This window comes from Podarcis tiliguerta, assembly GCF_965153285.1.
Source record: "Podarcis tiliguerta genome assembly, chromosome: Z".
In the NCBI taxonomy this organism is placed as follows: Eukaryota; Metazoa; Chordata; class Lepidosauria; order Squamata; family Lacertidae; genus Podarcis; species Podarcis tiliguerta.
The window spans coordinates 29,232,065-29,259,625 of NC_139553.1; the positions used below are offsets into that span (position 1 = coordinate 29,232,065).

The 27,561-nt window shown below is 38.2% G+C and overlaps 1 protein-coding gene across 4 annotated transcripts in view; it reads right to left on the reverse strand.

Annotated features, from left to right (window-relative positions):
- Positions 1-27,561, reverse strand: part of RPS6KA6 (ribosomal protein S6 kinase A6) — a 58,975-nt gene that overhangs the window by 25,181 nt on the left and 6,233 nt on the right. For 3 of the 4 annotated variants that reach the window (XM_083423579.1, XM_083423582.1, XM_083423580.1), the window contains exons 2-10: positions 21,432-21,491; positions 14,306-14,422; positions 10,984-11,065; positions 9,751-9,831; positions 8,980-9,059; positions 7,067-7,173; positions 6,068-6,105; positions 1,451-1,593; positions 827-897 (exon numbers count right to left, since the gene is read on the reverse strand). In XM_083423579.1, the coding sequence (XP_083279705.1) occupies positions 827-897; positions 1,451-1,593; positions 6,068-6,105; positions 7,067-7,173; positions 8,980-9,059; positions 9,751-9,831; positions 10,984-11,065; positions 14,306-14,422; positions 21,432-21,491 (779 nt within the window). Of the gene's footprint in view, positions 1-826; positions 898-1,450; positions 1,594-6,067; positions 6,106-7,066; positions 7,174-8,979; positions 9,060-9,750; positions 9,832-10,983; positions 11,066-14,305; positions 14,423-21,431; positions 21,492-22,291; positions 22,403-27,561 lie in introns of those variants that run through there. The other variant, XM_083423581.1, reaches the window with a different exon arrangement.

Consider the following 27,561-nt stretch of genomic DNA (forward strand, 5'->3'; position numbering starts at 1 on the left):
CAAAGCTTTTCTCCCCATTCCATAGTCCAAAATCACTGAGCAAGTCACCAGAACAGATGCTCATTCCCTATGTAGAATGAAGCACTCACTGTGACTGGAGAGGGGCAAGAATCTAGTATACAATCTGGCAAGTAAAAGTGTTTATCACTTTTCCAAGAAATATATATGATACTATACAGAAGCTTTTTAAAAAAAGGGGGGGGGGGGATGAACACAGTGATCTTAACCTTTGCACAAAAACCTGCCAGCATCGCCAGATTAAGTTTCTTGCAACACTAACCAAAAGCTAGGGTTTGCAGCATTGTGTCTCTGCTGCTGGCAAGCCCCAAACTAACCCAATTCTAAAGATTACACTGTTTGACTGTAAGTTTAATAAGCAAAGACCCTCTAAAGCAGGGGTAGTCAACCTTTTTATACCTACTGCCCACTAATGCATCTTTCTTGATGGTAAAATTTTCGTCCCACCCACCCATGCTCGATGGAAGTGGATTCAGCTTGTGCCATAGAACCCCCTACCGCCCACCTAGAATCCTGAAACGCCAACTAGTGGGCCGTAGGGACCAGGTTGACAACCCCTGCTCTAAAGCATAGAAGACATTAAAATTTAAAGAAAATGCCATCTCCAAAATGTAATTTGTTCATTTGTAGAATACATTTTCTAATCATTTAGGTCATAAAGAAAACTGTATTTTTACTCTATATTTTCTTTCATTCAAGTTAAAGATTGTTATAGGGTATTAGTCAAATATAATTTGTATTATACTTTCTAAGTTGGAAATACTTAGAAACAGAAATATTTTGAGATAGAGAACAGAAAAATACTTACTTGAGTATCATATTCATAGTTTCATTTCGATCTTTACCTTGAAATGGTAGTGTACCAGTAAGCATTTCAAACTGGGAAAGAAACAAGCCCAGATCAAACTTTTAGAAAATCTAATTTTAATTTGGAGGAATTTTGAACTGGGGGTAGGAAAGCAGCAAGAAAATAATAAAATAACTAGACGTGGAATTTATGATATATTGCCCCATGAAGTTTGGAGGGCCATTAGTTAAAATGCAGCAATACTATTGGTATTTTGTTGATAGTTTGTTCAGCCATAGCACATACAGACAACAACAAACAAAATGCCCTTGGCTAAAATTCAGTCCCTGAGTTTGCTGTAGTAGTTCATTGCCACAATAAAAAAGCACATGGGAATATAAGATTCTTCAATCAAATGGCTATGCTAAAATGTATTAAGGTTTTCATTGTCAAAATATTGTGTGGTGAAATGTTTTCAGTTGCCATACTTCGGTTATTCAACACAGAAAATAACTACAAATTTCACACAGAAGTTAAGTATATTTTAAAACAAAAACTTTCTCAGATTTTAAACATGTGGACAATGGCAACAACATGCAGCACATCTGATTGTCATGTAAAATTAGGTAATGAAATATACAGTACCATAAGAACACCAAATGACCACCAGTCAGCACTCTGGTTGTGGCCTCGTCTGTTTACAACTTCAGGAGCCATGTACTCTACAGTACCACAGAAAGAATAGGCTTTCTTTTCTTGATCCACAGATTCTTTGCTAAGGCCGAAGTCTAAAATAGTATTATAAAATAGTTCACATAAAGAAACTTTGTGCCATAGGGGTTGCAAAACATTACAAGCTTGAACTGTGTATTTTTTAGGAGTACATATACTATCCTATAGCCCATAGGACAGAAAAAATGGGATGCAAAACAGCTGATCAAGGAACTCTCAAATTAAACAGAAAAATGACTGAAACATTTGCAAACTGCATGATAACACGGGATTCTTTTACTGTGTTATTTCCTGTACTATAATGGCTTCGTGTGCTCAGGGTTAATTAATATGAAATTATTAGCCTAAAGACAAAATGATGGAAGATACAAACAAAGTGGTTGCCATACTGTTCCACCAATATATGAGCTTCAATGACTCATGTGAATATTAATAAGTCACCCTTGGCTTATTATACTTCAAACAAAATTAGTGTTTTTTTTTAAAGTGGATCTAAAAAAAAAGCACTATGCTGGAAGACTGAACATAATCTGTACATACAATATAACATTTATTTTCAGGTATGCTTTCAGTGCTGCTCAACAGTGAATACAAGGACAGCACAGTTTATTAAATAAGTTGGCCTCCTAACAAGCCATTCTATATACATGCAGGTCCCACTATCTGCCCACTTGTTACCCGCAAATTCACTTATCTGAACACAAGGAGTTATACCCAAATCTTGTTATATGCACAGCTGACTCAGAAATCCCAACAGCCAGAGTTTGCTCATTTACTTATTTGTTTGTGCTTTGCTCATCAGCGGCAGCCATTTTGGGGCAGAAATCATGGACAGAGGGAGGGGAGAGTGAGATCAGACAAATCAGAGAGCAGGAGAAGTTGGACAAATCAATTTTTCCTTTGTAATTCTTTTGCTGGTTGGTTGCAGCCATTTTAGGAAGAAACCATGGTGGGACGGGGCAGAAAAAGATCATGGATTATAAATGTTCTCATAGGAAAAAAATGGAAAACATTAGCTCATTGTGTGAATGCTCACTCAACATATGATTCCCTGGGAACGGTAAGTGGGATCTACACGTACAAACCTCTTGCCAAATTCTTGCCGTACAATATAACATGAAAATGTTCATCAATGGGAAAACTATTACTGAAAAGTCTCATTTTTATCTAACATAAGGAATTATAGCTGTATTTTTAAAGCCATGTAGAAACATGCCAGTAGCAGCTCATATTAACAAAGCTGTTGCTTGGTTTAAAATCAGTTTGCTTCCAGCTGCTGTGATTGAAGTTTCAAGGAAAGAACAGGTTACAAGAATCGATCATGTCCAGTTTTCTGTAAAGCTTTTTCAGACCATTTTTTAAATCTTTACATGGCTTCCACCAGTGTCCAGAAGCAAAGTAAGGGGAGTGTCTGTGTTTGTGTTTGTGTATGTGCATGCATGTTTAACTGTCATCTGTAATACTGTCTCCCTCCCCCTCAGGATTTAGTTTAAAGCTCTCCTGACCAGATTCACAAGACTCTTAGCAAACATATTCTTGCCAACTGCTATGAGGTGCAGCAAATGCCCGTTTACAAGTTCACATCATAAGAGCATTCAAACATAATATCATACAATCATATTATTAAATCAATCAGCCATCTCATTCAATCATAGAATCATTCATAATTATAATAACATTGCAATGCAATACAATGCAATACAATTATAATATTACAATTACATAATCATAAACATACAACACCATACAACCACACAATCAGATCAATATCACATAATCATAATATTTCCCAATCACAATATCATAACAATGCCATCACCAAATATCATAGCCCTCACCTCCCCAGCCCACATACCCCACCCTGGCTGGCCAATGCAAAGTGAATTTCAAGAAGGAGAGGGAAATTAAGCCTCTCCCATTTTACACTGGTCAACAGCAACATGTGTTGGAGGAGCTGGATATAGGTTAATTTCCTTCATTATTGATCATATGATATGATTTGATGATTGTACAATATGATAGTGTGACATTGTGATGGTATGATATTGTTATATTGATTGTATAGTTGTGTGACCATATGATATTATGTATGATTTTGCTATTACGATAGTATGATATCATGATTGTATATTATTATATGATATGATTGTTTGATATTATGATTACAGGGTATTATATTATGATTGTATAATTTGTTTTAGCTCCTTGTGCCCCTTTAGAACAATACATTTCACAACTTAATGTTGGCTTCTACAAAGATTCATTGACTTTGCTAACAATGCCACACCAAAAGCTGAGTAAGCTTGACCAAATAACATGTTTTCTCATTTCTTTTGCTGTGGCTATGTGAAATACTGCCAAAATTCACTCATAAATGCCTACTTTGCTTTTTTGTCCCTTATAATAAAGCTGAAGAGAATTTAAAGTGTGCTCGCTAACAAGCAATTTTCAACTATATTTTAGCATTTTTCTTTCTATTAAAATTGAGGCCTGCAAAATAATGCAATATTCCCCTCCATGACAGAAAGAACATTCTGTTCTAAATTCCAGTTCACCTACGACTGCAGAAGCAAGGCAAAGGGACATTCCAGACCTATCCAAAGAACAAGACCCACCAACTGCTATTCAAGAAAGAATGCCAGCAAGTGAAGATCAGCCAGGCCCAAACCAGATGTAAAGACATGCTTAGAGTCCGGTACTTTGTTCAACTGACCAGAGGTACTGATCTTTCACCTCCCCTTGTCCCTTTTCTCCTAAAGCCATTCTCTTGCTTTTTTTTCTTATTTTCTTTTTAACTGAGGTGAGACACTTTGGGAGAAAACCATTTTCTACACAACGTGACTAAAATAAGGTAAATGTAAACCATTCACATGAATTTTACCAATCCTCACTCATCCGAAATTTGGGGCAAACCAGCTCCTCCCTGCATACTATTTTTCCTGTTTTATCAAGAGTAAAAATTGAAAATTTTGAGGAACTCAGATGAATTTTCTCTCTTTTGGAATGACTGAAAGACTAAACTCAGATTGTTTAGTATGAAGATACTTAAGGCAATCTACAATGATAATACCCCTACCTCTACTTATGCAGGGGCTATGTTCTGGGGGTCACATGTAAAGCCAAAAGCGTGTATAGCCAAAACTCATTGGGTTCAATGACAGGTGGGATTGCCAAAGTATTTCTTCCTGAAACCCTGCTCCCTTTTCAATTTTTTTAGTCCCTCCCACAAGTCTGTAAAGCTGAATCTGCATAAATAGTACTTCTATAGTCGTATACAACATTTAAATCCAAGGTGCATTTCTGCACTTATACAACATTCCATCTACATGAGAGAAGTGTACTAGGTCTTCTTCCTGCTTGTCTTTGATGACCTTTTATATACTTTGGAGATACTAGAAGCAAATATTCTGTGTCTGCTATCATTCTGACATAATCCTTCATCTCTCTCATCAAACAACTGTGACACACAGATCCTGATACAAAACTAAGACATTAATACTTCTGAGGCTACAATCCTTTGTGTGCTTACTTGGGGAAAAACACCACTAAACAGAGTCTTACTTCTGAGTACACATGCAGTGGATTATTCTGTAAATTTCAGCAAGATGTCAGAAGGTATCCACCAATGAGTTCTTAAATAACTAAATGGTCAAACTGCTGAGCTTCTATTTGAAATATTTCCACCCGATTTATAAATTTCACCTGAACTTTACAGTTACTATGTTTAACTACTTGGGTTTTTTGTTATTTTTACTTTATGTGTCTTTTTTTATTAAACCACTGTGAAGAAAAGTGTCTAATACATTTATAAGCTGAATAAATATATATGAGGGCAATCTCAACAGCAAATGAGCTACAACAAATAGAAACCATGCCTGACAAACTGGGCCATCAAACTGGAACATAATATCTGCTTCCATCATAATTTTGGACCAAGAAATGGATCTAACAGCTGACATCCTCTGCAGAAAAGCAGAAGTAGATTAAAAGAATCATGAGGATATTAAATTATACTTGGGGTTCTAACCCACTCAAAAAAATGCAGACAAGAACTGCTTCCACTTCACTGTTGAAAATCCTTTCAACTAGGATCCAAGGGTACTATTGCAAAAATAGAAAGCATTTCCTTTGGGCAGCTGAGGTCTCAGATTCAAAGACCCCTCTTCTTGATGCAGCCTCCGAGCTCAAATGCCGTTCTTCTTCTTTCCCCCGATTTAATTAAAAATCTCCAAGAAGTGCTTAACAGTCAACAGGATGGTGCATGGAGAATATGTGAGCTTGCTGGCTAGGACACTGGAGGAAGTCACAACAGCTTACAACCTGGCTAGAAGAAAGTCATTTCTGGTTATATGCACAAGATCCTGGCATACAATAACCTCTAATACTCTAAGTCTAAAATGATTGAAAATGCACAAGAAAAAATGCACATAACAACAGCTGTGAAAAACTCAATGCAGTATCTCCTGCTACAACTTTTCAAGATACTTATATAAATATTTTTTAAAAGTTATGTTGGTAAGTTCCACCTACCTGTTAACTTGATATGTCCTGCTTCATCAAGCAAAATGCTGAAAATTAAAATCCACATTCACCAATACACATAACAGGAGAATTTATAATACATTTAATTTAGCAAATGAAATAATAATTAAACCAATATTATTTATATACAGGCATTCCCCCCCCCCAACCTTATGTTCCCAGACTCCACACATATATGTGAAAAATGGGGGGCGCTATTGGGAGAGGCTGGGAAACAGCTCTCTCTCAGCAGATCCCATCAATCCCATCAGTCTTCCCCGGGCAGCTATGTACCCTTGGACATGCATGCCCTGCCTGCCTCCAGTGACCAGAAAGTTGAGCTGTGGGTTGGTAGCTGGGTGGCTCCAGGTGCTCAACACTGCTGCTGGGCTTCTCAGCACTCTCTCTAGTAGTCTTGGAAGTTGCTGGAGACCGTTTTTTTTAATCTAATTTCTCCCCCACCCCTCAAGAAATAATGTTGCTGCCTATTTGTTGGGCAGCAAGGGAGAGTGCGATCAGAGGGCAGAGGGACTCTCAGATCCTGTCCAATAAACAAAACTGACACAAGCGAGTGAGCGAGGGACGGGCAGGTGGGCAGAGGCATGGAGCACCCGCACCCCACAATGGCTCTGCTGCCGAGGAAGAAGAAGGACAAGGAGGGTGCGTTAGTGGAGGCGGCAGGACAATCAGAGCGGCCGTGCAAGCTGTTTTCCCCCACTCTCCAGGTCTCTCTTGCTCTTTTCGCAGTGTTTTGGCACCATTTCCTGGTTTAAATCATTTATTTATTTCACGGTGATGCGTCTAAACATGGTCGCACGTGAATGGAATGCGCGTAAGTGGGGGGGTGCCTGTATTATATTAACAAATATGCAATACTCTATTTTCAATATATATTAGAAGAATAAAATATCTAAACTTTCATGTGATTCTATATTTTGATTACAAAAAAGGCAAATAAATCTTCGAACAAGAGTACTGTAGTAACGGATAAAATACATTTTACTTTACTTTTCTGGCTTCAGGTCCCTGTACACAATTCCCAAGCTGTGCAGATGATCCAAAGCAAGGGCCAGTTCTGCGAGGTAGAATTTCACATCTTCCTCTGTAAACATAACCTAATAAGAACTATATAGATTTACATTCTGATCTTGTTAAATTTCTGCATATCTAAGATGACTATAAACTCCTGTAAGATTTAAAAAGCTGTGATGCATGTATCCCCCATAATCCAGGATGATGGGAGCTCAGGCTGTATATAGGCCATCAGAAAAGACAAGCTAGAGAGGGCTAGCATAAATCCTGCTAGCTCCCAACGGAACAGATATTCAGATCATTCCTCCTTCTTCCCCTCACCCCTGCTAAAAGATGACTGGGATGGACAGAAGGGAAGTAGAATGATGCTAAACTCCCTAACAGATCATCATGTGCTCTACTTGCACACCCACTCCCTCCACATGAAATAAAGATCTGAATGCAGTCCAGATACTCCTTGGTATAAAAATGCTGATAACTGATTTCAGAAAACAGCCATTTTATAAAAATATTCTGCAACTTGGAATGAAGTAGGTAGAAATGTAAATGCCAAAGTAGTATATATGAAGTATAAAAATATTTATAGAAGAGTATTTATAACAGGTGGAAGAGATTCAAAGCAGAGTCAAGATTTTCATTTTCTCTTGTTCCAAAGAAAAGTAAATACTTAAACACACATTCCCGTTTTAGGAATGAGCAGATGTAAATGGGAGGCATATTTCTCTGTCCATACTGTATAATGAATGAATTACAGGACAATCCTATGTATACAGGCGTCCCCCCACTTACACGGGGGTTACGTTCTGGGGTTACGCCCCACACACGTAAGTGAAATTGCGTAAAATGAGGAGCGCCCCACTTTATTAGGGAGGGCGTGTGGGGAGGAGAGAGAGAGAGAGACTAACCCCAGAATTTGCCCAGGGCTGCTGCCAAGCCTGTCTCAAGTCCGTCTGTGTGCCCGAGGGGAACCAGTGTGAACAGTGCTGGCAGCTGGCCACAGAGAGCAAGGGCCAATAAGAGCACCCAGCAGAACTATCACAAGAATGGGGACGTGGACACGCATGCAAGTGGCAGGGAGAAGGCATCTCCCAACCCCACGTCAATTGTAGGCTGCCTTCCCTTATTCAGTAGAAGCCCAGAGTGACTTCAGGGCAGAAGCCCCGAGCAAGGGAAGGTCTGTCTGTCTATTTATTTATTTGTTTGTTTGTTTGTTTACTGGCTATCCACATATACGTGGTCGTGCATTAATGGGATGCACGTAAGTGGTGGGGTTCCTGTACTTCTCAGAAACATCCCACAGATTGAGTGTGCATAGGTTTATAGCCTTCAGCTCATAAAAACCAAATAAAGTTATTTAGGTCTAGAAGGAAAAAAACATTTATTGGCACAAATCAAGATGTCACAGAGATGTGGCACTTTTCTGAGTTCTCCAGAATTCAAGATCATGGAACAGAAGATCATGGAACAGAACTGATCTCATGGTTACTACATCAGCCTTATTTTTTTACTCTTTTGTTTTCCTTCACTCTTGTCACTCCCTACCTTGTGCAACATCTTGCTTGGTGAACAGTCCTGGATAACTCAAAAGCTTGCCACACTTCTGTGACATTTTGTTTGGTCCTGGTGAATGTTCTTCCTAATCGCGGGTTCAGAAGCCTTACCCAAAACACACCCATTACTGGAAACTCTGCTCATTTAATTAAATAGGCCCAGATACTTACAGTTTTCTAAGTTGGTATGTCTTTATGATATATGTACTAATGTATATTCAATATATATCATGCAATGCACAAATGTGGAAGGACAGGGTAAAAATGTAAAATTACAAGATAGTCCATTTTGCCTAATGTAAATATTAATTTTGTTTTCAAAATTATAGAAATACGTACCTCTTTGGATAATCTTGTGAACACATCTCCTCCCCTGAGAAAATCCAATATTAAATATAGCTTCCCTTCAGTCTGAAAAGCTGATTTGAATAATCATAAGAATACTTCATCAAAATACTAAATTAATACCCACATGCTTATCTAGAACTCTAAATATTTTAATACTATTTACAAATTAAAAGTACTCAAGACTTTTTCTACAGCAAAGATCTAATTTTGTATCCAATTTTACAATTAAACCTTTAAAGAAAGCAGACAAAAGCCATGAAAGTTAAATTCATCACATGCTTGCATTCTTATTTGTATAAGTAGAAACCTCAATCTAAATTCAAGTGAACTTTATTGAGACAGGAAAGCAAACATGTAACAAATAGGCTTCATTAGGGAGTAGAATTAGCACTACAATTTGGTCATGTTGAGGCAAAAATTCCATATTTAGCAATGTGGTCACAGGTTACCAAGATGTCATACATTATCAGTGGTGTGAAGGGTCCTTTTAAAAATAGCTTCTTATAAAACTACGGCTATTTCCAGATTGGCCAAGAACAATTTTAGGACAGACCAAATAGTGCATTGAAGAGCTCATTCAGTTCAGGGATTGATCATTGTTAGTTTCATGCATGTTCACTATCAGTTTATCATGCGTTCATTCATAATTAAGTTCTATTTTGCTTTCCCATCAGTCAGCAAATTTCCCCAAAAAATCTGTAAGAAAATGCTTATTAGAATTCTCATTTAAATATGCATTTCAATGGACACAAAAATACTCACCATAGTGCAGTTTGACAATAAACGGATGATTTACTTCTACTAATATATCTCTCTCCATCTTTGTACGAACTCTATCTCGAACTGCAAACAGAAATGGCTGTTATCTATATTATGCAAGCTACCTGAATTAAATCAGCTGCAGAAAACTTTATAAACAACCACAGTTTAGTTAAATGGCTATTTTGACTAAGAATTTGAGGGAAAATATATACAACAGGCAGAATTCACCAAGGAGTTTCTGTACACAAACCACTAATGTTTATTCTACAAAATGACTCTCCTTCACTGGAGAAGGTTGGATGGCCATCTGTCAGGGATTCTTTAACTGTGATTCCTGCATTTCAGAGAATTGGACTAGATAACCCTTGGGGTCCGTTCCAACTCTACAATTTATGATTGCACTGGGTCACCAACCAGATTCACACACACTGCAACAAAAAAGTCAAGAGAAATTCACTGCAGTAGTATGATTTACAGGTATAATACGATATATATGGAGAGGCCATATTTTAAAATCCATAAATCACTGCCATATCTGTTTAAACCTTTATTAAGACAAGCCCTAAAAATATGTCATTTAAAGCTAGGGAATAAAGACATGCTTTTGAAGAGAGTGCAGTCTTCAACCTTGTTTTCAGTGTTCAGGATAAATACTGGAACAAATGCCCCTCAACATGTGCAGAGTCCTTTTCACTTAACAGGGATATTCTGTCACTATATTTTACATCAAAATGAGCAACTGCCAGGCAGGATAAGCCCAGGCACTTTTTAGTCAGGAAATCAAGCATTGATTTAAGATGAAGGAAACAACTGGTTTAAACAGAAGTCTGCCATCATTACGCCACACACTTTGAAATAATCAATAAGCAAAACCCATTGAACTATTTCAGATGTATGACCTTGAGGACTGCAGCCAAACACTTCAGTCCTACAACATATTTACTTAGGATATAAGTACCTTCAATTGAACTTGTAATTAACTTTAGTATAGGAATGATTATTAAACTATAAAACAAGGCATGGTTATAGAAAAATGTATTCACCTGGCCCCTAAAGATAAGTAATTAAGGAGTCAGGAAAGCCTCCCTACAGAGAGCATTCCACAAACGGGAGCCCCAGTAGAGAAGGCCCGTTCTCCTGTTGCCACCCTCTGGGCCTCTGGTGTAAGGGGCACATGAAGAAGGGGCTTTAGCCAATGTACTGCATTATTTTTTTAAAAAAATGCAAGCAAACCTTTTAAAGAAGCTTTCTTCAGAACTTTCATTGCATACAGCTGTCCAGCATCAGGACCAAAAATTTTCCTCACGAGGAAAACCTAACCAGAGAACAGAGATTAAATATTTTACAAATGCTTACGAATTATGCACAATGATTGCTTTTGAAAAGCTAATGTGAACTTGTAATCATTTAGTGCAGATGTTTTCAAACTTTTTGGGTCCATGGCTCTCTTGTCAAACTACATTATTTCTGCAGCACCGCTGTGGGGACTCAAAAGCCCAGTTATGTCATCCCTTGCCTACAGAGCCAGCAGCCCCTCATCCCTCCATTGTAGAGGGTTCTCTCAGCCTCCTTCTCCTCTCCTTGGCAGTCCTCTGGGCAGCTGCAGCTGCCTCCCCCCCAGTCTCTGAGTTGCCCCCCTGCCCCAAAGTGAGGTGCCTCCTCACACTGCACCAGAGGGGCCTAGGAAGCACCCCCTGGCCAGCCCCAGAGGCACCATTCACCTGGAGAGCTTGTAGTCAGGACTGCTGCAACAAACAGCTGTGCAAGCCTTTGGGAGGCAGAGATGCAAGAGGGCATCAGAGGAAGGAGGGAGGGAAGGAAAGTGGAACAGAGGCCAGTTTTGCCCGCGGCACCCCTGACCATCATTCAAGGCACCTCGGGGTGCCACAGCACATTGGTTGAAAACCACTGCTTTAGGGAAAGGTCTTGTTTCCCAAATCTATAAAGTACTAAACTGAAATGTTGCCACCTCTCACAATTATAAAGGCATGATAGGAAAAAGATTTGGGTGATCCATTAGATTATACCTTATGGAACAGAATCCAGGAAAAGCCCCTTTTAAATCTGCTCCAGTAAGAACCAGGAAAATGCACTTAAAGGTATACAGTAGTTGTATAATTTTATTATTGAGTAAAATGACTAAAAAAGCATTAGCTATGCATTGGAGAAATTGTAATGTCACACGGTCATTTATCCACCTGCGGTGGTAATACCCCAAAGTCTTTCTGTTTTGGAAAAAAGTAGGCCTTACCACAAAACAAGATACCCACTTTGATCCTAAAACAGCATTTCTATCATACTACTCACAAACTGATCAACAGCTTTCCCAGAAGGCTCTTATTACTCACCTGATCAATGCAGCATGGCTTACAATTGCAAGGTATTAGAAGACTGTAAATGCAGACCTATTTTGAGACCTCACACCCCAGGGACTTAACATTAATGGACAAAGTGACAAACCATGTCTAAGAGAGTTGAATAGACAAGAAAACCACAGCTTTTCAATCAACCTGGCACAGTTTTATTACAGATGCAACATTGATAGAACACGGTTATAGACCTCCTAGGACAAATGACAACTGGCGGAATGATACCTGTTTAAAAACTTAAATGTGATTACATATACATTTGGTGCTTCAGGAGGTGTCTAAGAAGTAAAAATGATAAAATATTTTTAGGGGAGTGATTACTGAAGTACGCACATGGTACATGCTCCAGTGTTAAAGTCAAAATACAAACTTGCTTTCAGGCAAGCAGTTAAGTCTGCAGATAAGGAGAATCCCAGGACCACGGAGTGGCCAATATGATAATATGTCAGATTAGAATAATCCTTCCCTTACCTAGCTGACTTGGTTTTTTCTAGTCCCAATTCTACAAACTGAATACTACAGAAATAAAAACGTAATACAGGCAACCCCAATTTATGCATGGGTTACGTTCCAAGGCACCACGCATTTAAGTGAAACCGCATATATTTGAAGCAACATTGAAAAAGCCTGAAAACTTTGTTTTGTCCCCACCCCATTCTGCCCATTTGTGACATTTTCAGGTCACTTCCGGATTCAGCACAATGCGCATGGGCACAATCGTGCACATACTGAACCGCACAAATGGGGGAGTTGCTTTTATATCCACAGCATGAACTAATTAAGAGGCTGTGTACTCATGTAAAATAGAGGCTAACTTGTACCTACTCTTCCATGTGACCTATAAATATTAAACACAAAGGTGAACTATTGTGTTTCTGGGGGAAGAGGAAGGGAACTGACAGAGAACCACATAAAAATACTTGCTTTGAAATATTACTTAGACTTTAAATTATTTGCAAACCTGTAAAATTTGCCAGTTTGACTTCTTTCCAGGTACTCTAGATATATGAAAGCTCCCACTCTTAATTCATTTACTCTGATACTGGTGCAGAGGCTAACTATGTCAAGTCACACCGTGCTTAAAAAGGATTATGAACTACCCTTAGCCCCCTTCCCCCAACTTTACTTTCATTTTTATAACCTAGCCATGCTATAACATTATTTCAGTCCAAGTGTTTTAGCTGAAACTAGTTAGCAAACCAGCTTTCAATAATAGCTGTAAACTGTCATTTAGATCTAACAGCTGGTAACAAAACTGCTGATTCAGATGTAACACTTAACCATAGTTAACAATGAAACATAGCTGGAAGGAAAGTATAAAATAGCAGTGGATAACCTTTGACCCATAAGGCACTGATGAGCTTCTAAGTCCCATCAGCCCTAGCAGGCATGGCCAATGACAAGGGATCATAGGAATTGTAGTTCAGCAAAATCTGCTGAGTCCCTATGCCCGCTATAAAAGAAGATGATATAAGCGGGAAGGGAACACTCCTGATCTTCTAACCATTGATTGGTTAACTTCTGCATTAGGCCTATAAATAATATAATCAATTTTAAAATTGTTATAAAATGTTCATATCATATAAAAATATTTCCACACCACCCAATTTTGAATTTTCAGTGTAAAACTTATCTCTAAGTGAAACTGCTAATGAAAAATAAAAGTGCATTATTTAAGTTGTGTTGAATCTAGCAACTCATTCCACAAACACACACATTTTAGTGTTTTAATAGTACTGGAGATGAATACACATTCATTTAAAGGTCACTTTCATAGCTTTCCAATTATTAGTTATATGCCACACATCTGATTGGGCTGGCCCAGCCAATCTGGGCGTCTTCCAACAAATTATAAAACCACAGTAAACATCAATTGTGTTGGCTAATCATTTACGCTCAGTAAGTCAAATATGCCTTTTCCATCTTCCACCAAAAGCAATATGTACTGTTTCATCATAAAAATGACTAAAATACTTTCGAAAAGTAAAACGTCTTGTGAAAGCAGTGGAGAAGGTATTAGTGTATGTCCTTTGTAAATTTACTATAATAACTCTCCAACATAGATAGCTCACTATACAGTCATTAAATACAAATCAAGTATGTCTTTAGATGAATGAACAGGACTAGAAATCAAATATGACATGAAATTGCATTATTTAGAATAAACAGTTCTAGTTTTGTCTTACCTTTCCAAATGATCCTTGACCAAGGACTTTAAGTAATTCAAATTGTGCAGGATCTGCTTTTTCACATCCTTCTTTCACATGGTGAGTAATAGGTATCTCTTTCACAACTCCTTCATCCTATTCAAATAAAAATGAATAATAACGACCACTGAAATAATAATCTTTACTGCCCCCATCTGTCTACTTTACTGTTTGTGAAGGGGAAATTATTTATAATTTATTATTCATACAATCTACAGCTAGTGCTATAAAAATAAGCTGCTCTGCCCATAGATGTATAATCATAAACAATATACCACTACCACCTATCAGAAGCGCTACTACAAATTATCCCAAAAGTGAGGATGGGTTAAGGGCTGGATATTAGCCAACAAATTGAAGCAGAATCCTGAAGAGACAGGAGTGTTATATGTTCAAATTTCTGAAGTCGAGAAGGAGAGAAAACAGCCTGTTCTGGATGAGGTTGCACTCCCCTGGAAGGAGCATGTTCATAGCCTAGGACTATTGCTAGATCCAGCATTGTCACTTGAGGCCCTTGGTGGCTGGGTTTGCCTATTTTCAGCTACAACTGATTTGCCAGCTACAGCCTCTTTTGGATAGAGATTATTTGGTCACTGTACTCCATGCTCTGGGAAATTCCAATGTGCTCTACATGAGGCTGCTGAAGTAAACTTCAACTAGTTCAAAATGCAGTGCCCAAATTATTGGCTGGGGTTGCTTTTAGAGCACATATGATCTATATAACACCTTGTTTTAAAATAGCTGCCTGGGCCACCAGTTCATTACCAGGCTCAAGGTGCTCATTTTCGTATTTAAGCCCAAAAAAACATGGGCTCCAGATATCTGAAAGACTGCTTCCTTCCTTACGAACCCGCTTGGTTGATAAGATCAGCAGAGGGGGGCCCCTTGGTAGTTACACTTTCTGCAAAAGTTTGGTTGCCAATGGCCTAGGAGAGGGCATTCATTCCCTGTGACATCCACTTAGTGGTAGAATTCCCTCCCCATGGAGGTATGTCTGGCCTCTTCACTATACAACTGTTCAGGAATACTGATGACACACCTCTTTACCCTGGCCTTTGGCACCTGAGATTCATGTTTACAGAAACCCACCTATTCTGGTGAATGTTTAATGTTTAATTGTTTTTAATTCCGAATTTCAAAGTGTTGTAACACACCCTGAGACCTGCTGGTGAAGAGCAGTGATAAATAATATTTTAATAATAATAATAATAATAATAATAATAATAATGGGAAGGACAATTCAGGCCTCTATGATCCTTTCATAGTAGACAGTTCCTTTTTCTATTGAAAAGCTCCTGTTTTTAGGGAACCACCGAGTGGGGAGGATACTGCAGGCAATAGTTACAACATTGTCCAAGTCGTCTCAGAGACATATATTGGTTGTGAGGAAGCAACGAGATTATCAGACCTTGAGATTAAGTCATTGTCTACAAACAGAAAATAAATGCTTAGGATATGAAGCATGTTGCTGTTTTATCAACATAAAATTACAAATCACTGTGCAAGGTAGTGTAAGTTTGGGACTATGGGTAAAATGTTGCTTAAATGAGTAAAATGTTTGACAAAGTGTTTACAGTTTAAGTAGGCTAAGTGGTTAGAAGTTAGGTGTGAAACGAGGTGAATAAAACAGAGATGACAGTCTCATAGTCATGGGGGAAGGAGAAGGCTAGGAATGCCTTTCACCACTTTCCTCTGGTTTGCCAACTACAGCTGTTCCTGGACAAGGATAGCTTAACCACTGTCGTCCACACACTGGCAACTTCAAGGCTAGATTACTTTACTAGGTTCTATATGGGGCTGCCCTTGGGTCTGATTCAGCAGCTCCAGCTGGTGCAGAATGCTAGTGTTTAGTTATGGTTTATTTGGTCTGCCATCTTGATTCAACATGGCACTTGGTGTCTAAACATAGGAAGTCTGCCTCTTCCACCTTGGGAATCCTCATGCCAAGTTCAGTGAAAATATTTTCAGAGGCATCCAAAACTGCATAGGTTGCAATTGTCCTGCCAAATTTGGCAATGCTATCTTCAGAGCCATCCAAATTAGTACTGGTTGGAACTATTGGTTCAAATTTGGCAAAGTCATGGTAAACTGGGTAACAATATCTTCAGAGGCATACAAATGGATGCTTAACACCAAATTGGGCAAAATCACACCAGTCATGTTTCTGTCCAGCATCTTGATTCAGAATGACAGCCAGAAGCTCCACGTTAACAAAAATTGCTGTCCCAACCTCAGGAACCTTCTTGCCAAGTTTGAATCAGTGCAGTTTGTACCAGTCATGTGAAAAATCAGACAAAGTCGTGCCCAAGTCACGTTTTGGACTATCATCCTAATTTGAAAGTGCATCCAGTGTTCCAAGGTTGATAAAAATAATAGCTGCTCCCACGTCAGGAACAAAAACCACCACCCTCACCTCAGAAGCCTTCATGGTTTAGCAATAATAGCTCAAGAGGCATCTGCATGGAGAATAAACAAACCACTTTCCAAAATATATAGTAAATAATGAATATATACAATGTTCTCAGACATTTACTGCTTGAATTTCAAAAGATGGTATTAATCAACAAAGCAAGTTATTACCTCAATATGCACAAAACACCTTAGACACCTCAGTATCTGAATAACTGTTCCAGTTCCTCACAGTGATGAGAAATATAGAAAATAAAAGGCTTACATTTTCAAAACTGAATATTTAAGACGTGTAACAACACATCTGCTTTGTTTTTAAAAAACTCAGTTTCTTCCAACAATGCACTGAAGATATAAACACCACTAAGAACTTCAAATGTATATAAATGCTGACATCAGAGCCTCCATCTTTCCCTCACATAAGATTAGAAGGCATCTAAGTACTGTCCTGACACATATTAAAAATTCATCCCTCCTTTTCTTAAGGAAAAAACAGTTAAAATGCTAGTATTCATGTTGCCTAGTGACAGAAAAAACAGAAGTCATATCAATAAGCTCTAATAAAATCTTTAATAGCTACTGATGCCACACACAAGACATTCAACAGTGCTGTTTTCATATTTCAATAAACTGGAACATTTGCGTGAAAAACCATTTTAGTCATTCATCTGTTTCTATTTTCTTCTTCTACCTTAAGTTACTATCCTATGACATCACAATTTGTTTCTGTGGAACTTGGCAACAGTCATTAAATAAGAATTCAACAGGAAAAAGCAATCAAACAATTGTCCATAGAATAGTCTCCTGTAATATAAATCCGAGGTCCTGGCTGAGTAATTTTAGATCCCATGTGCTATTCAGTTATATTCATTAATTTGAAAAAACTACATTCAATGTATCCTAAGAATTGAGTAGCAACCACGTAATGTAACAAAAGAAAAGAACTTGGTCACTCAACAGCTGTTCAGTGTGGGCAGCAGCAAAAGAAGCAGAGCATAAGTATCAGGGAGAGAAACCAGGTTTTATCAACAGTATAGTGCTCTCAATCACTTTACTTTTGTTTCAGATTTAGCCTTCTGCACATTTTGTTCCTTGGACTACAGTTCTTTAAACCTCTGTTGTCTTCTACTTTCTTCCTGCTATTGTAGTCCTATCTTCATCTACCTACAAGTTTGATCTGCTAAAGCCAACTTCCTTTAGTTTCTCTACTCCAGCCCCTTAATTAAGATGTCACAATCCAGAACATCTGCAACATAAATGAAGGTCCAGGGGGGTAGTCCAGAATATTGTACCAATTCTGCTGCAGGTTGTCAAGCTGGTCCCACAGTACTATTATTTCCTCTTCTTCCCCCACCCTGACTTTAAAGCCAAAAAAATCAGATCACACAACCACCATCACAGCCAAGGTTGAGCAACCAAGCTATGAACAAGTCATCCATCCTTTTCAGGTCCTGGTTTGAAGAACTTGCTCTGTCTGCCCTATGATATATAAACACCAACCTCACTCACTGTTTCCTTGAATACTCATTGTTATGTAATTTAGAACTGCATGTGGTATTTTATTGTTTGTAAAATAAAGTATCAGGTATGAATATTATGGTGTGTGTGTTTTTAATGCAGATACTCTCCTTGCCTAAATTAAGACTTCTTCCGTTTTAAAATGAAGCACACTACTAATAAGCAGGAGTCCGCAGCTTAATATAGGCGGCAACAATTTTGCACGGAGGTTCCATTCCTGGCCCCCACACGTATCAGCAGAACATGGATAAGCACCTCCTGCCCCAATTCAGCCCTCATTTTGCCTTCTTCCAGGTCCAAAAGGACCTGTGCATTGGCAGTCGCGCATCAATTGGACACACCTAAAATGGTTGCTGCCTCTATCACACTGCTTCAGTAACAAAAGAAGCCACAACTAGCAGAAGCCACCTTCTAACAAAGGTGAGACAATGGTTCCATCAGATCTAGAGTCCACAATCCTAGGACTACTTGGCACCTGGCCCTGTCCTCCAAAGCTCTTATTTTCCCACTTCTTTCCTGTTCATACAGCCTTTTACCGGTATATTACCCAGGCTTTACATCAGCTCCTATACAGCCCGCTGCCAAGTCGACTCCACTTCCTTTAGTTACTCTATTCTTGACTCCAGTTCCTCTCCATCCCCAGCATAGAACTATTCCTTAATTCTAGACTTCTTCAGAGTTGCCTTTCACCTAAATTTAGCTATCTCTTTTGCACTTTGTAACAAAGCACTCTTGGCTACAACAACAAGCTGCTTATCAAAAAGCAGGACTGAATCAAAAATAACTCCCAGGTTCCAAAGCTGTTCCAGTGGGGAGATTACAGCCCCATAAATTATAGGAAGATCTATCATCACTTCTTACTTGCCTGAATTCAACTTCAATCTGTTACCCCTCTTCCACTTGACCATAGCTTCTGGACACTGATTTAGGACAAAGATAACAGCATTTGGAAACTTAGTAACTTAAATTTAGAGCTGGATGTCATCAGCATATTTGATTAAGACTGTTGTAAAACCACTAATGAAGAAACTCTCTTCAAACCTTGAAGATTTTAACCAATCATCAGCTGGTGAAAAATACCCAGAAATCACCTTCTTAGGCAAGCTACTTGAGCAAGAGGATGAAACTGATTGTCTCATTTCATTTCAGTCTAGTTCTAGGCTTGTTCTTGGCACAGAAACTGCCCTAGCCAACCTAATGGATAACATATGCCAGGATAAGGGGAGTGCTTCCAGAAGCAACGAAGTACTGACAGTTATTTATAAAGCACTTCACAACACTAGGCACCTACTGGAATGGCCCCTCACCCACCAAATACCCTGTTGGAATGATTCCAGAGATAGGGGAAGGCAGGCAAAGACCAGCTCCAGGGCTGGGCTGCTCTTATTTTAAGCTTGTGTGGCTTTTAATGTATTAATTACATTTTATTAATATTGAAAACTGGACTGGGGACATGTCTCAAATATTCTCTATCTCCAGTCAGACACAGAAATCTTTTTCTGCCTTTGTCCATGTTTCAATGCCTTCTAAACTAACAACTTCCCTTCCCTTCACAAAATATGCACTGTAAGAATTCTGCGTTGCCTCAGCAATCGTAATGTTTGTAAATGATATTTCATGCCATCACATCATCTGAGCCAATCTGTGTATTGCCACCAAGTGCAAATAAAGGTATACTGCCAGACATTAGAGGAATGGGGAATATGAAACATCCCCTACAACAGTCTTCCCTAACCTGGTCCCCTTCAGATGTTGCTGGACTATAACTACCATCATCCCTGACCATTGAAAAAGCTAGCCAGGCTGATGGAAAGACACCAGGTTGAGGAATCCTGCTCTTAATGTATGCAATACTCAGAATCATGTGTGCCTAATATCCAAGATAGCACTCATTGCCTAATATCCAAGATAACGCACAGGCTATGCATTCCATAGATTGCTTATGTAGTCACTATATATAGCACTAATATATAAACCAACGAAGAAGCCAACTAATAAAAAAGAATTAAACCCAATAGCACATCACTCAGATGCCAGTAGTGATGTTAGATACCTAGAAGTTTTGCTTACAGGTCAAGCATTAGAAAACAAAAAACAGTATTTAAAATAAAATACTTTCACTGGATCCCCTGAGAAAGAATTTGGAAATTATTTAAGGCATCAGAACTTTACTATATGATTATCAGTCAAATGAAAATCAGAGCAAAGTAACACCACACATAAAGTCTAAGGAAATTAAATACAATCCAGAACACTGTCTGTATACCTTTACTGGACAGAATGCCTATAAAATTAACATATTTGCTATAAACACACTTGAGTCTATTTCAGGCTGGCTGGTACTGCTCAAAAGTAATTGAAAATGTTGTAGCATTCCAAACTGGTGGTGGTGATGATGATGATGGTGATTCATTTATTTATACCTCACCTTTTTCCCTGGCGGGACTCAAGGCAGCTTACAGATAAAAACAAACGCCACTAAAAACATAGTGTCTTATGATAAAACATTTTAAGAACTATTTTTTTCTTTCAACCAGGCTTGTAACTAGCACCATCTAAATTGCCTATGGCAAATAAGCATGGTTCCATTCCAAGTGATCAGGAAGAGCTTTGCATAACAGGCCCTCTCCATTTGTTAAGGCTATAAATGACTAACCAGCACATGTAAGCAGGCAGGCAAAAAATAGTTCTGTGAACTATTAAGTATTAAGCATTTATTTCCAAGACTGCTTTCAGTAACAATAAAAATAGATTCTAAAAATTATAATAATTTGTAGTTACTTCTTCCTTCTGAAACAAAATGTCATTCAGGCTGCCTGCTGCCAGTATACGGCTTTCCTCACCCAAACAAGCATCAGATATGTATCCAACACATATGGAACAAAAATTCATTAAAAATACTCCTTGATTCGCATCAATACTGCAAATCTTGAAAGTCAAACTATTTCAAGCAAGGTTACACATCACCTATGTCATACACTCGGGCACATAGGGAAAAAATCCTGAACTTTTCCACTGAAGAAGCAGGGTAAATTTCTATTACTTCTCTTTTGCCTCTCATTTTGTCCTCCAAGTTTTCTCCTAGTTTGGTTCCTAAATAAAGCATCCAAAAGAAAATACGAAACTCAAAATATTTTGATGGCAGTTCCCACCCTTAAGGACTTAGGCATGAACTTACTTCATAGGAATATGGTTCTCCTTCCTCCATAGGTTCATCCACCACTCTAATGCCATTCAGCTGCAGAAATAAATGAAAAATGAGGTTAAACAGAAAACCTGAACAGAATTGCAGAATATATCCAATACAAGTGTACTGGTCATCACATAATACCTAATTAAATATTTTACTTAATAACCTTTCCAGAACACTGCTCAGAAGGGCAGAAATCTTAACTTCCCCCATTAATTTCAATAATGTACAATTGCCTAACGCTCCTCTTAAAAATACATGTTTTCTGCAGAGAAAAAGACATAAAGCTGAAAGACCAGAAGTTTCAGATTATTTATACCTCTGGGTAGTATAAATACTTTAGATAATGTCAAATGGGTATTTTTAAAATTAAAACACTAATTAGTACGGATTCCTGTTCTGGAATTATAGTTGGAACCTGATTTGTTTTTTGCTTTGTTTTTCTTTTTAATCAATTACTTAAATTGCCTTGATTTAAAAGTCAAATCACCCAATTGACAGTTTTCAAATAGGTAAAGGTCATAAAAAGGGGAAATAACTGTCTGTCCATATGGCTTCTATGGTTCAAACTAGAAGAAGGAAATTTATTAAAAAGCATCAGAAAAAATTCTTAAAAGTTCAACAGCTAAGGAAGAATATGACTTTCAATGAGTAATCATATATGCATATTTTGTAACAGAATTGCCTGTTTGAAAGCAAGATAATTAGCAAGATGGCTCAGAGGGTCTGCCTCTACGAAGGAAACTGCCCTATACAGAGTTAGATCATTGGTTTATCTAGTTCAGTATTGTCCACACTGTCTGGCAGAGGATTTCCAAAGCTTTTGATTGAGTTTCTCCTAGTCTCACCTGGAGACGCAAGGAGCTAAACCAGGGATCTTCTGTACGCAAAGCAGATCTACAGCAGCTCTCTACTAAATCTAATTTTATTACAATTGCCTCCATTTAATAAGAGCCGTAACTGTGCTAAGTTACGAGTTGCTAAATTTGATTAAACAGTTGAATCATACAAACAAGGATATGCACTTGCTCCGACATGTAGAATAGTAATAATTAAAAACTGGAAAAACCTGCTAAAGACAATTATTCATTTTGCTATATTAATTACCAAACAAGTCACCCTCCTGTGGTGTGCATACATATATATCATTACAACAAAACTACAAAACTTCCTGAGAAGTTCTTCCCCATTTTATCCTCATAACAACCCTGAGAGGCAGCATAGGATAACAGATAGCAATTTGCCTATGGGACTGAATGGCTATTTGAACTCTTTAGTCAAATGTTTTTCCAATGGAAAATTATAGAATTTAATACACCTACAAAAGAGAAGATATATATTACTTGGAAAATTATTTCCACTGCAAGAAAAAAGGGGAGACTCTTCTCATTCAGCCAATCTGGATTCAGTCCCAGCATCAGCAGTCAACACAGAGGGCACCTGCTGAAGCCCACTGCTGAGTCAGTCAGCTACTGCTCTCTGTGGAAGCTGTGGCCAGGCTGAATTCCCAGTTGAGCAGCAATAATACACAGACAATTTCCCACTACAAGGCATTCCTGGCGCCTGTGCTCAGACCATATCTGAAGCTCTGTGTGGCTTCCTGTACTAAGATATTGAGTTTGAGTGTTGCTGGAAACAGGAGATTGCAATCTGTTGCACAAATCCTCGGCGGGATTTGTAAAGATCTTGCCTGCCTCCTTCTCAAAAAACGGTGTAAGTCTATTTAGACTCTTAAGTTTACTTCATTGAATCCTTCTCACACTTTCAGTTTAGTAAAGTGTAGAATGTGTTATGCTATAGCAAAGATAACTTTGTTCAGTTCACACATTGAGCACTGTCTCCCAGGTAGCACTGTTAATCTTAGATCTAGTTTTAAAAGTGCCCAAAGGCAAACCTGGAAAATACATGGCCATGCCACACTTTCAATAAGGTAAAAGCAAATACAGGAATCGTATACTGTAGACTTCCCAAAGTATACTGGTGAGTAAGAAGGGCACTTAGTTTCTCCTGCACCTGCAAAGTCTTCCTTGCAAATGCATTCCAGCATTAAAACAGAAAGACTGTGTTGAGAACCAAACGTTTTTCTTGTAACATCTAGTTGGCCCTAAACTTTAACTTCATTTAAAGAAGGGGAGAATACTTCAAACAGTGCTTTTGAGAAATACGTTAAGGCAACCCCTGCAGTCCAACTTCAGATGAAACAGGAGTATAGAGACTGCCTTAAAACACTTCTCAAAAGTGCAGTTTGTGCACTTCTCCGGCAAGACCATACATGGACAGCAGCATAGTTACCACTGCTGCTCAGCCAACTGCTGGAGAAGTGTAGGAACTGCTTCAAACAGTGCTTTTGAAAAGCATTTTAATCCCCACCCTTCAGCAGATCAGTGGAGAGTAAATCCTTCTGCCTTGCCCATGCAATCTTGTTCCCTGCTGGGAGCAGGGCATGCAGCCAAGGCAAAATTAAACCCTGACCTCCCACCCATCAGTTAACATCATCAGTCACATCAGTGGATGGGCATGGTTAAGGGAAATGGTCTTTCAGGTCAAGATTGGTTCAGAGACCAGAGGTTCCTCACCCCTGCCTTAGGGGGTCTGCCCAGCAAGTGTGCTTTGTCTTGCTGCCACCACCAACTGATCTGAACGGCTTCAAAAGCATCAGCAGTTAATTTCTACTGAAAGAAGTTAAATATATTCACTGCATTCTAATATCTGGATTTGGTTGCTCGAATATGACTTTTCAATCTCAAACAACTAACTTCATTATCAACACAGACATAACAAAGTTATCATGTAAACCAAGTCCACTATTTGATTATTATTTTCAACAAAAGCTTAATATTCAAAGCACCATTCAATCACTGCAAAGAACAAATTAAATGCTTGCTATCAATAAAACAGCGTCTCAAAAGCCTCTTGTGTTTACGTTCACACATAAAGCAATTAAGCATTTACCTAAAATAAAATACCTTTCTGCAGATGCCAGCCCAATCTACCCTGTAAGTAGTAGCAGCTTATATAAATTTTGATTATTCTTACTAAATATGTTTTAAATAATCTATTTTATATACATTAAATTTCTTCTGGCACAACAAAAAATCATTTCTTGTTTTGAAACACTAAATCCATTGATACATTAGCTCCCCAATAAAGACACATTTCCAGCAAACTGAAAAGTTAGGGCAATTGTTTTTCAATGCAGAGACAAACAAGGGGCTAGTGAAAACAAATACTCATATGGAAGAGAGTGTTCTGCAACATTAATTGAACATCCCCCCTCCTCATATGTGGGTCCATAAACTGAGTTTGAATTCTGGAAAGACGGAGGCATGGTGAGTGGCTCCTCGATCTGAGAAATAGTCAGTTGCCTGTATTGAATTGGTTCAACTCCCTCTGGTGGAGCAGGTGCACAGTCTGGGGGTACTCCCTCACTTCTAGGCCTCTAAAAAATGTATCCTGTATGTGGGGTGGGGGGGACGTACTATGAAACTAATGAAGCTTAAGCTTCAGGGCCCCTAATCTCAGAAGGGCCCCTGAAACAACTTTAGTCCACATTGTTTTAAAAAAATGGCCTAGTAGACCCAATTTTTGCTGCACGACTCAAATTGATTTTTTTTTTAATGTATATATTTCAACAATCTCAAGGTTTGAGAGTCACTAGCACAGATGTTTTGAAGGAGTTGTAATCTATCATAGAACAACCCCATTGAAGAAGATAATAGATTTTTAAAAGTTTAAGTGAGGTATGGAGAACCTTTGACCCTCCAGATGTTGCTGAACTACAACTCCCAACAGCCCCAGCAAGCATGGTCAATGGACTACGATGATGGGAGCTGTAGTTCAGCAACTAAGTTTCCCCACACCTGTTCTAGGTACGCAATGTCAACAGGATGACCTATATCTATATGCCTGCGGACACTCTGTATACTTTCTTTTACAAATCCTGCACTGGACAGGATTGTGTTGTTGCTAACACAAAGTGGGAATCAATGGGGTAAGTAACAACAGGTAAGATTTAGACAAGACCCAAAACTCAGAACTACACTGCCTGAAAATAGGTATAACACATGGACTTCAGTGTGAGAGCTTGAGTGTCACTATGGCTGCATCAAAGTTTTTTTCAAAAGCTTGAGAAAACCTTTATTCAAAAGCTTTAGAAAACTATGGTTGTTGCACTTTTTAACCTAGCTCCACAAAATTCCCACCACTCTAGAATTTTATTGGAAGGGGCAAAGCATAACCACCAAATACTGTCCACCAATATTTTGGACCAGGCGGAGAAGAGAATAAGTAATGCAAGTATTGTACCCCTTCCCTGGTTGAATCATTGAGGCTTTCAAAGGTGCATCCCCAGGCTTTAATTGACCAATACCTGGGCTAGCACTGTGGCTCCCAGCCAGAGGGAATAAGTGAGATAGTTTGCCTCTTGCTGCTTGTATAGGGGCAACTAATGCTTGCTGTAATATTCACCTATGATGCTGCAGCAACTTTTTCCCAATCTAGTCTAACTTTAGTCAAATTATTTTTTTCAGCATTTAAAAGTTGGCAATAGAAGAAGTGGCTGCCCTTTCCCCCCTTCTTCCTCTGGAACTTATTGTAAATATAAATGTCATAATATTTTGGAAAACTATCTGTAAATAACAAATTACAAATCTAGTAAATAAGATATATAGAAGGTTGAACTGTGAAATGATAGGTTTCAAAGATCAAATACCACCTTTCAAATCCCTTTAAACACTATGACTTTCAGTGGATTTATTTCACACATTCAGCTGCAAGTCCTCATCTTGAGCTATCAAGTAAATGTTCGTGCACATGTGAGACATCGGCCTATAACCATAATAGAAGTGTAAAAGATGCACAGTACCTTACCAGTGTCCTTACTGTCACTGTTTAAAAGCAGAAGGTAAATAAATATGAAAAAAGATTTATTTCCCTTTAAAAATATTTCTTCATTTATCCAAATTCTTAAATTCAGCCCTCATTTTTAATTCAGCCCTTAATTTCAAAAGAGGGCAAATGAACTCTAAAATTACAGCACCTAAGTAAATTTCCAAATATAGAGTTATTACTATTAGACATTTGACACTACCTATGATTGTAAGAGATATAAATTCCTAAAAGTTCTCTTGCGCACACAGAGTACTCTTTGGAAAGTACAACTTTGCCAGGGATGTTCACCATAACTGTGTTCTGTTTTGGTGAACTGTGAACCAAGATAAATGAGAACAGTTTCATAAAATTAATCTAAGCAAAGACCATTGTAAAAAGGCTACTAGAAGAATTTATTTCTATCACATAATGAATATAGGGACAAAGTTGATAATCCAAAGATGCACTCTTCTTTCTCACCAATTCAACAATGATACACACACAAAAGAGGCATTGAGCTGGCAAAGCAACAGAAAATGCAAGGTTCAATTCATATTCATGACAATATTTGCTGTCTCCAAATCCAACAGCATTGTCCTAAGTAAACATCCTTTTTGTTATGGCTGAATAATTTCATTTCAGGCTACAATGTTAATCTGGCATTTGACTTCCTCATAAACTTCAAAGAGTGAAGAATGCATTTCCCACGTACAATTCTAATTTTTAGAAAGTATAAAATAAAAGAAACTGAAATTTTTAAGTTTTGCCTTAATAATCTACTAAACCAAACTAAACCAAAAAGCGCTCCCTCTCTCTCATGCACACACAAATCAATTTTACATTTTAAATGCATTATCCTGTCTAACCCCCCCCCTACACACACACCTCCAGAATATTACAGGAGGAGCAGTTCCTGTTACAGCACCCACATACCAAATGTGCAACTACTTGTAAAGCTCCATTAATTGTCCAACAGTGATGTCTGAGAATGGACACTGAAAATGTTGCATGTGTACCAAGTTTACAAATATACCATAACTATCTACAGTGATGCTACCTGCAAAACTCCATTACTTGTGTGATAGCATCTGAGAATGGACACTGAATATGTTCCAAGTGAATCTTAATCTGTGCTCTGTTAACAAATATACGTAACTGATTTCAGACATTTCACAATTTTAGCACAGATTCAAAAGAGATGTCATCTGTTTCTTTCTGTATCATACATGTATCTGTTCAACATAAAATT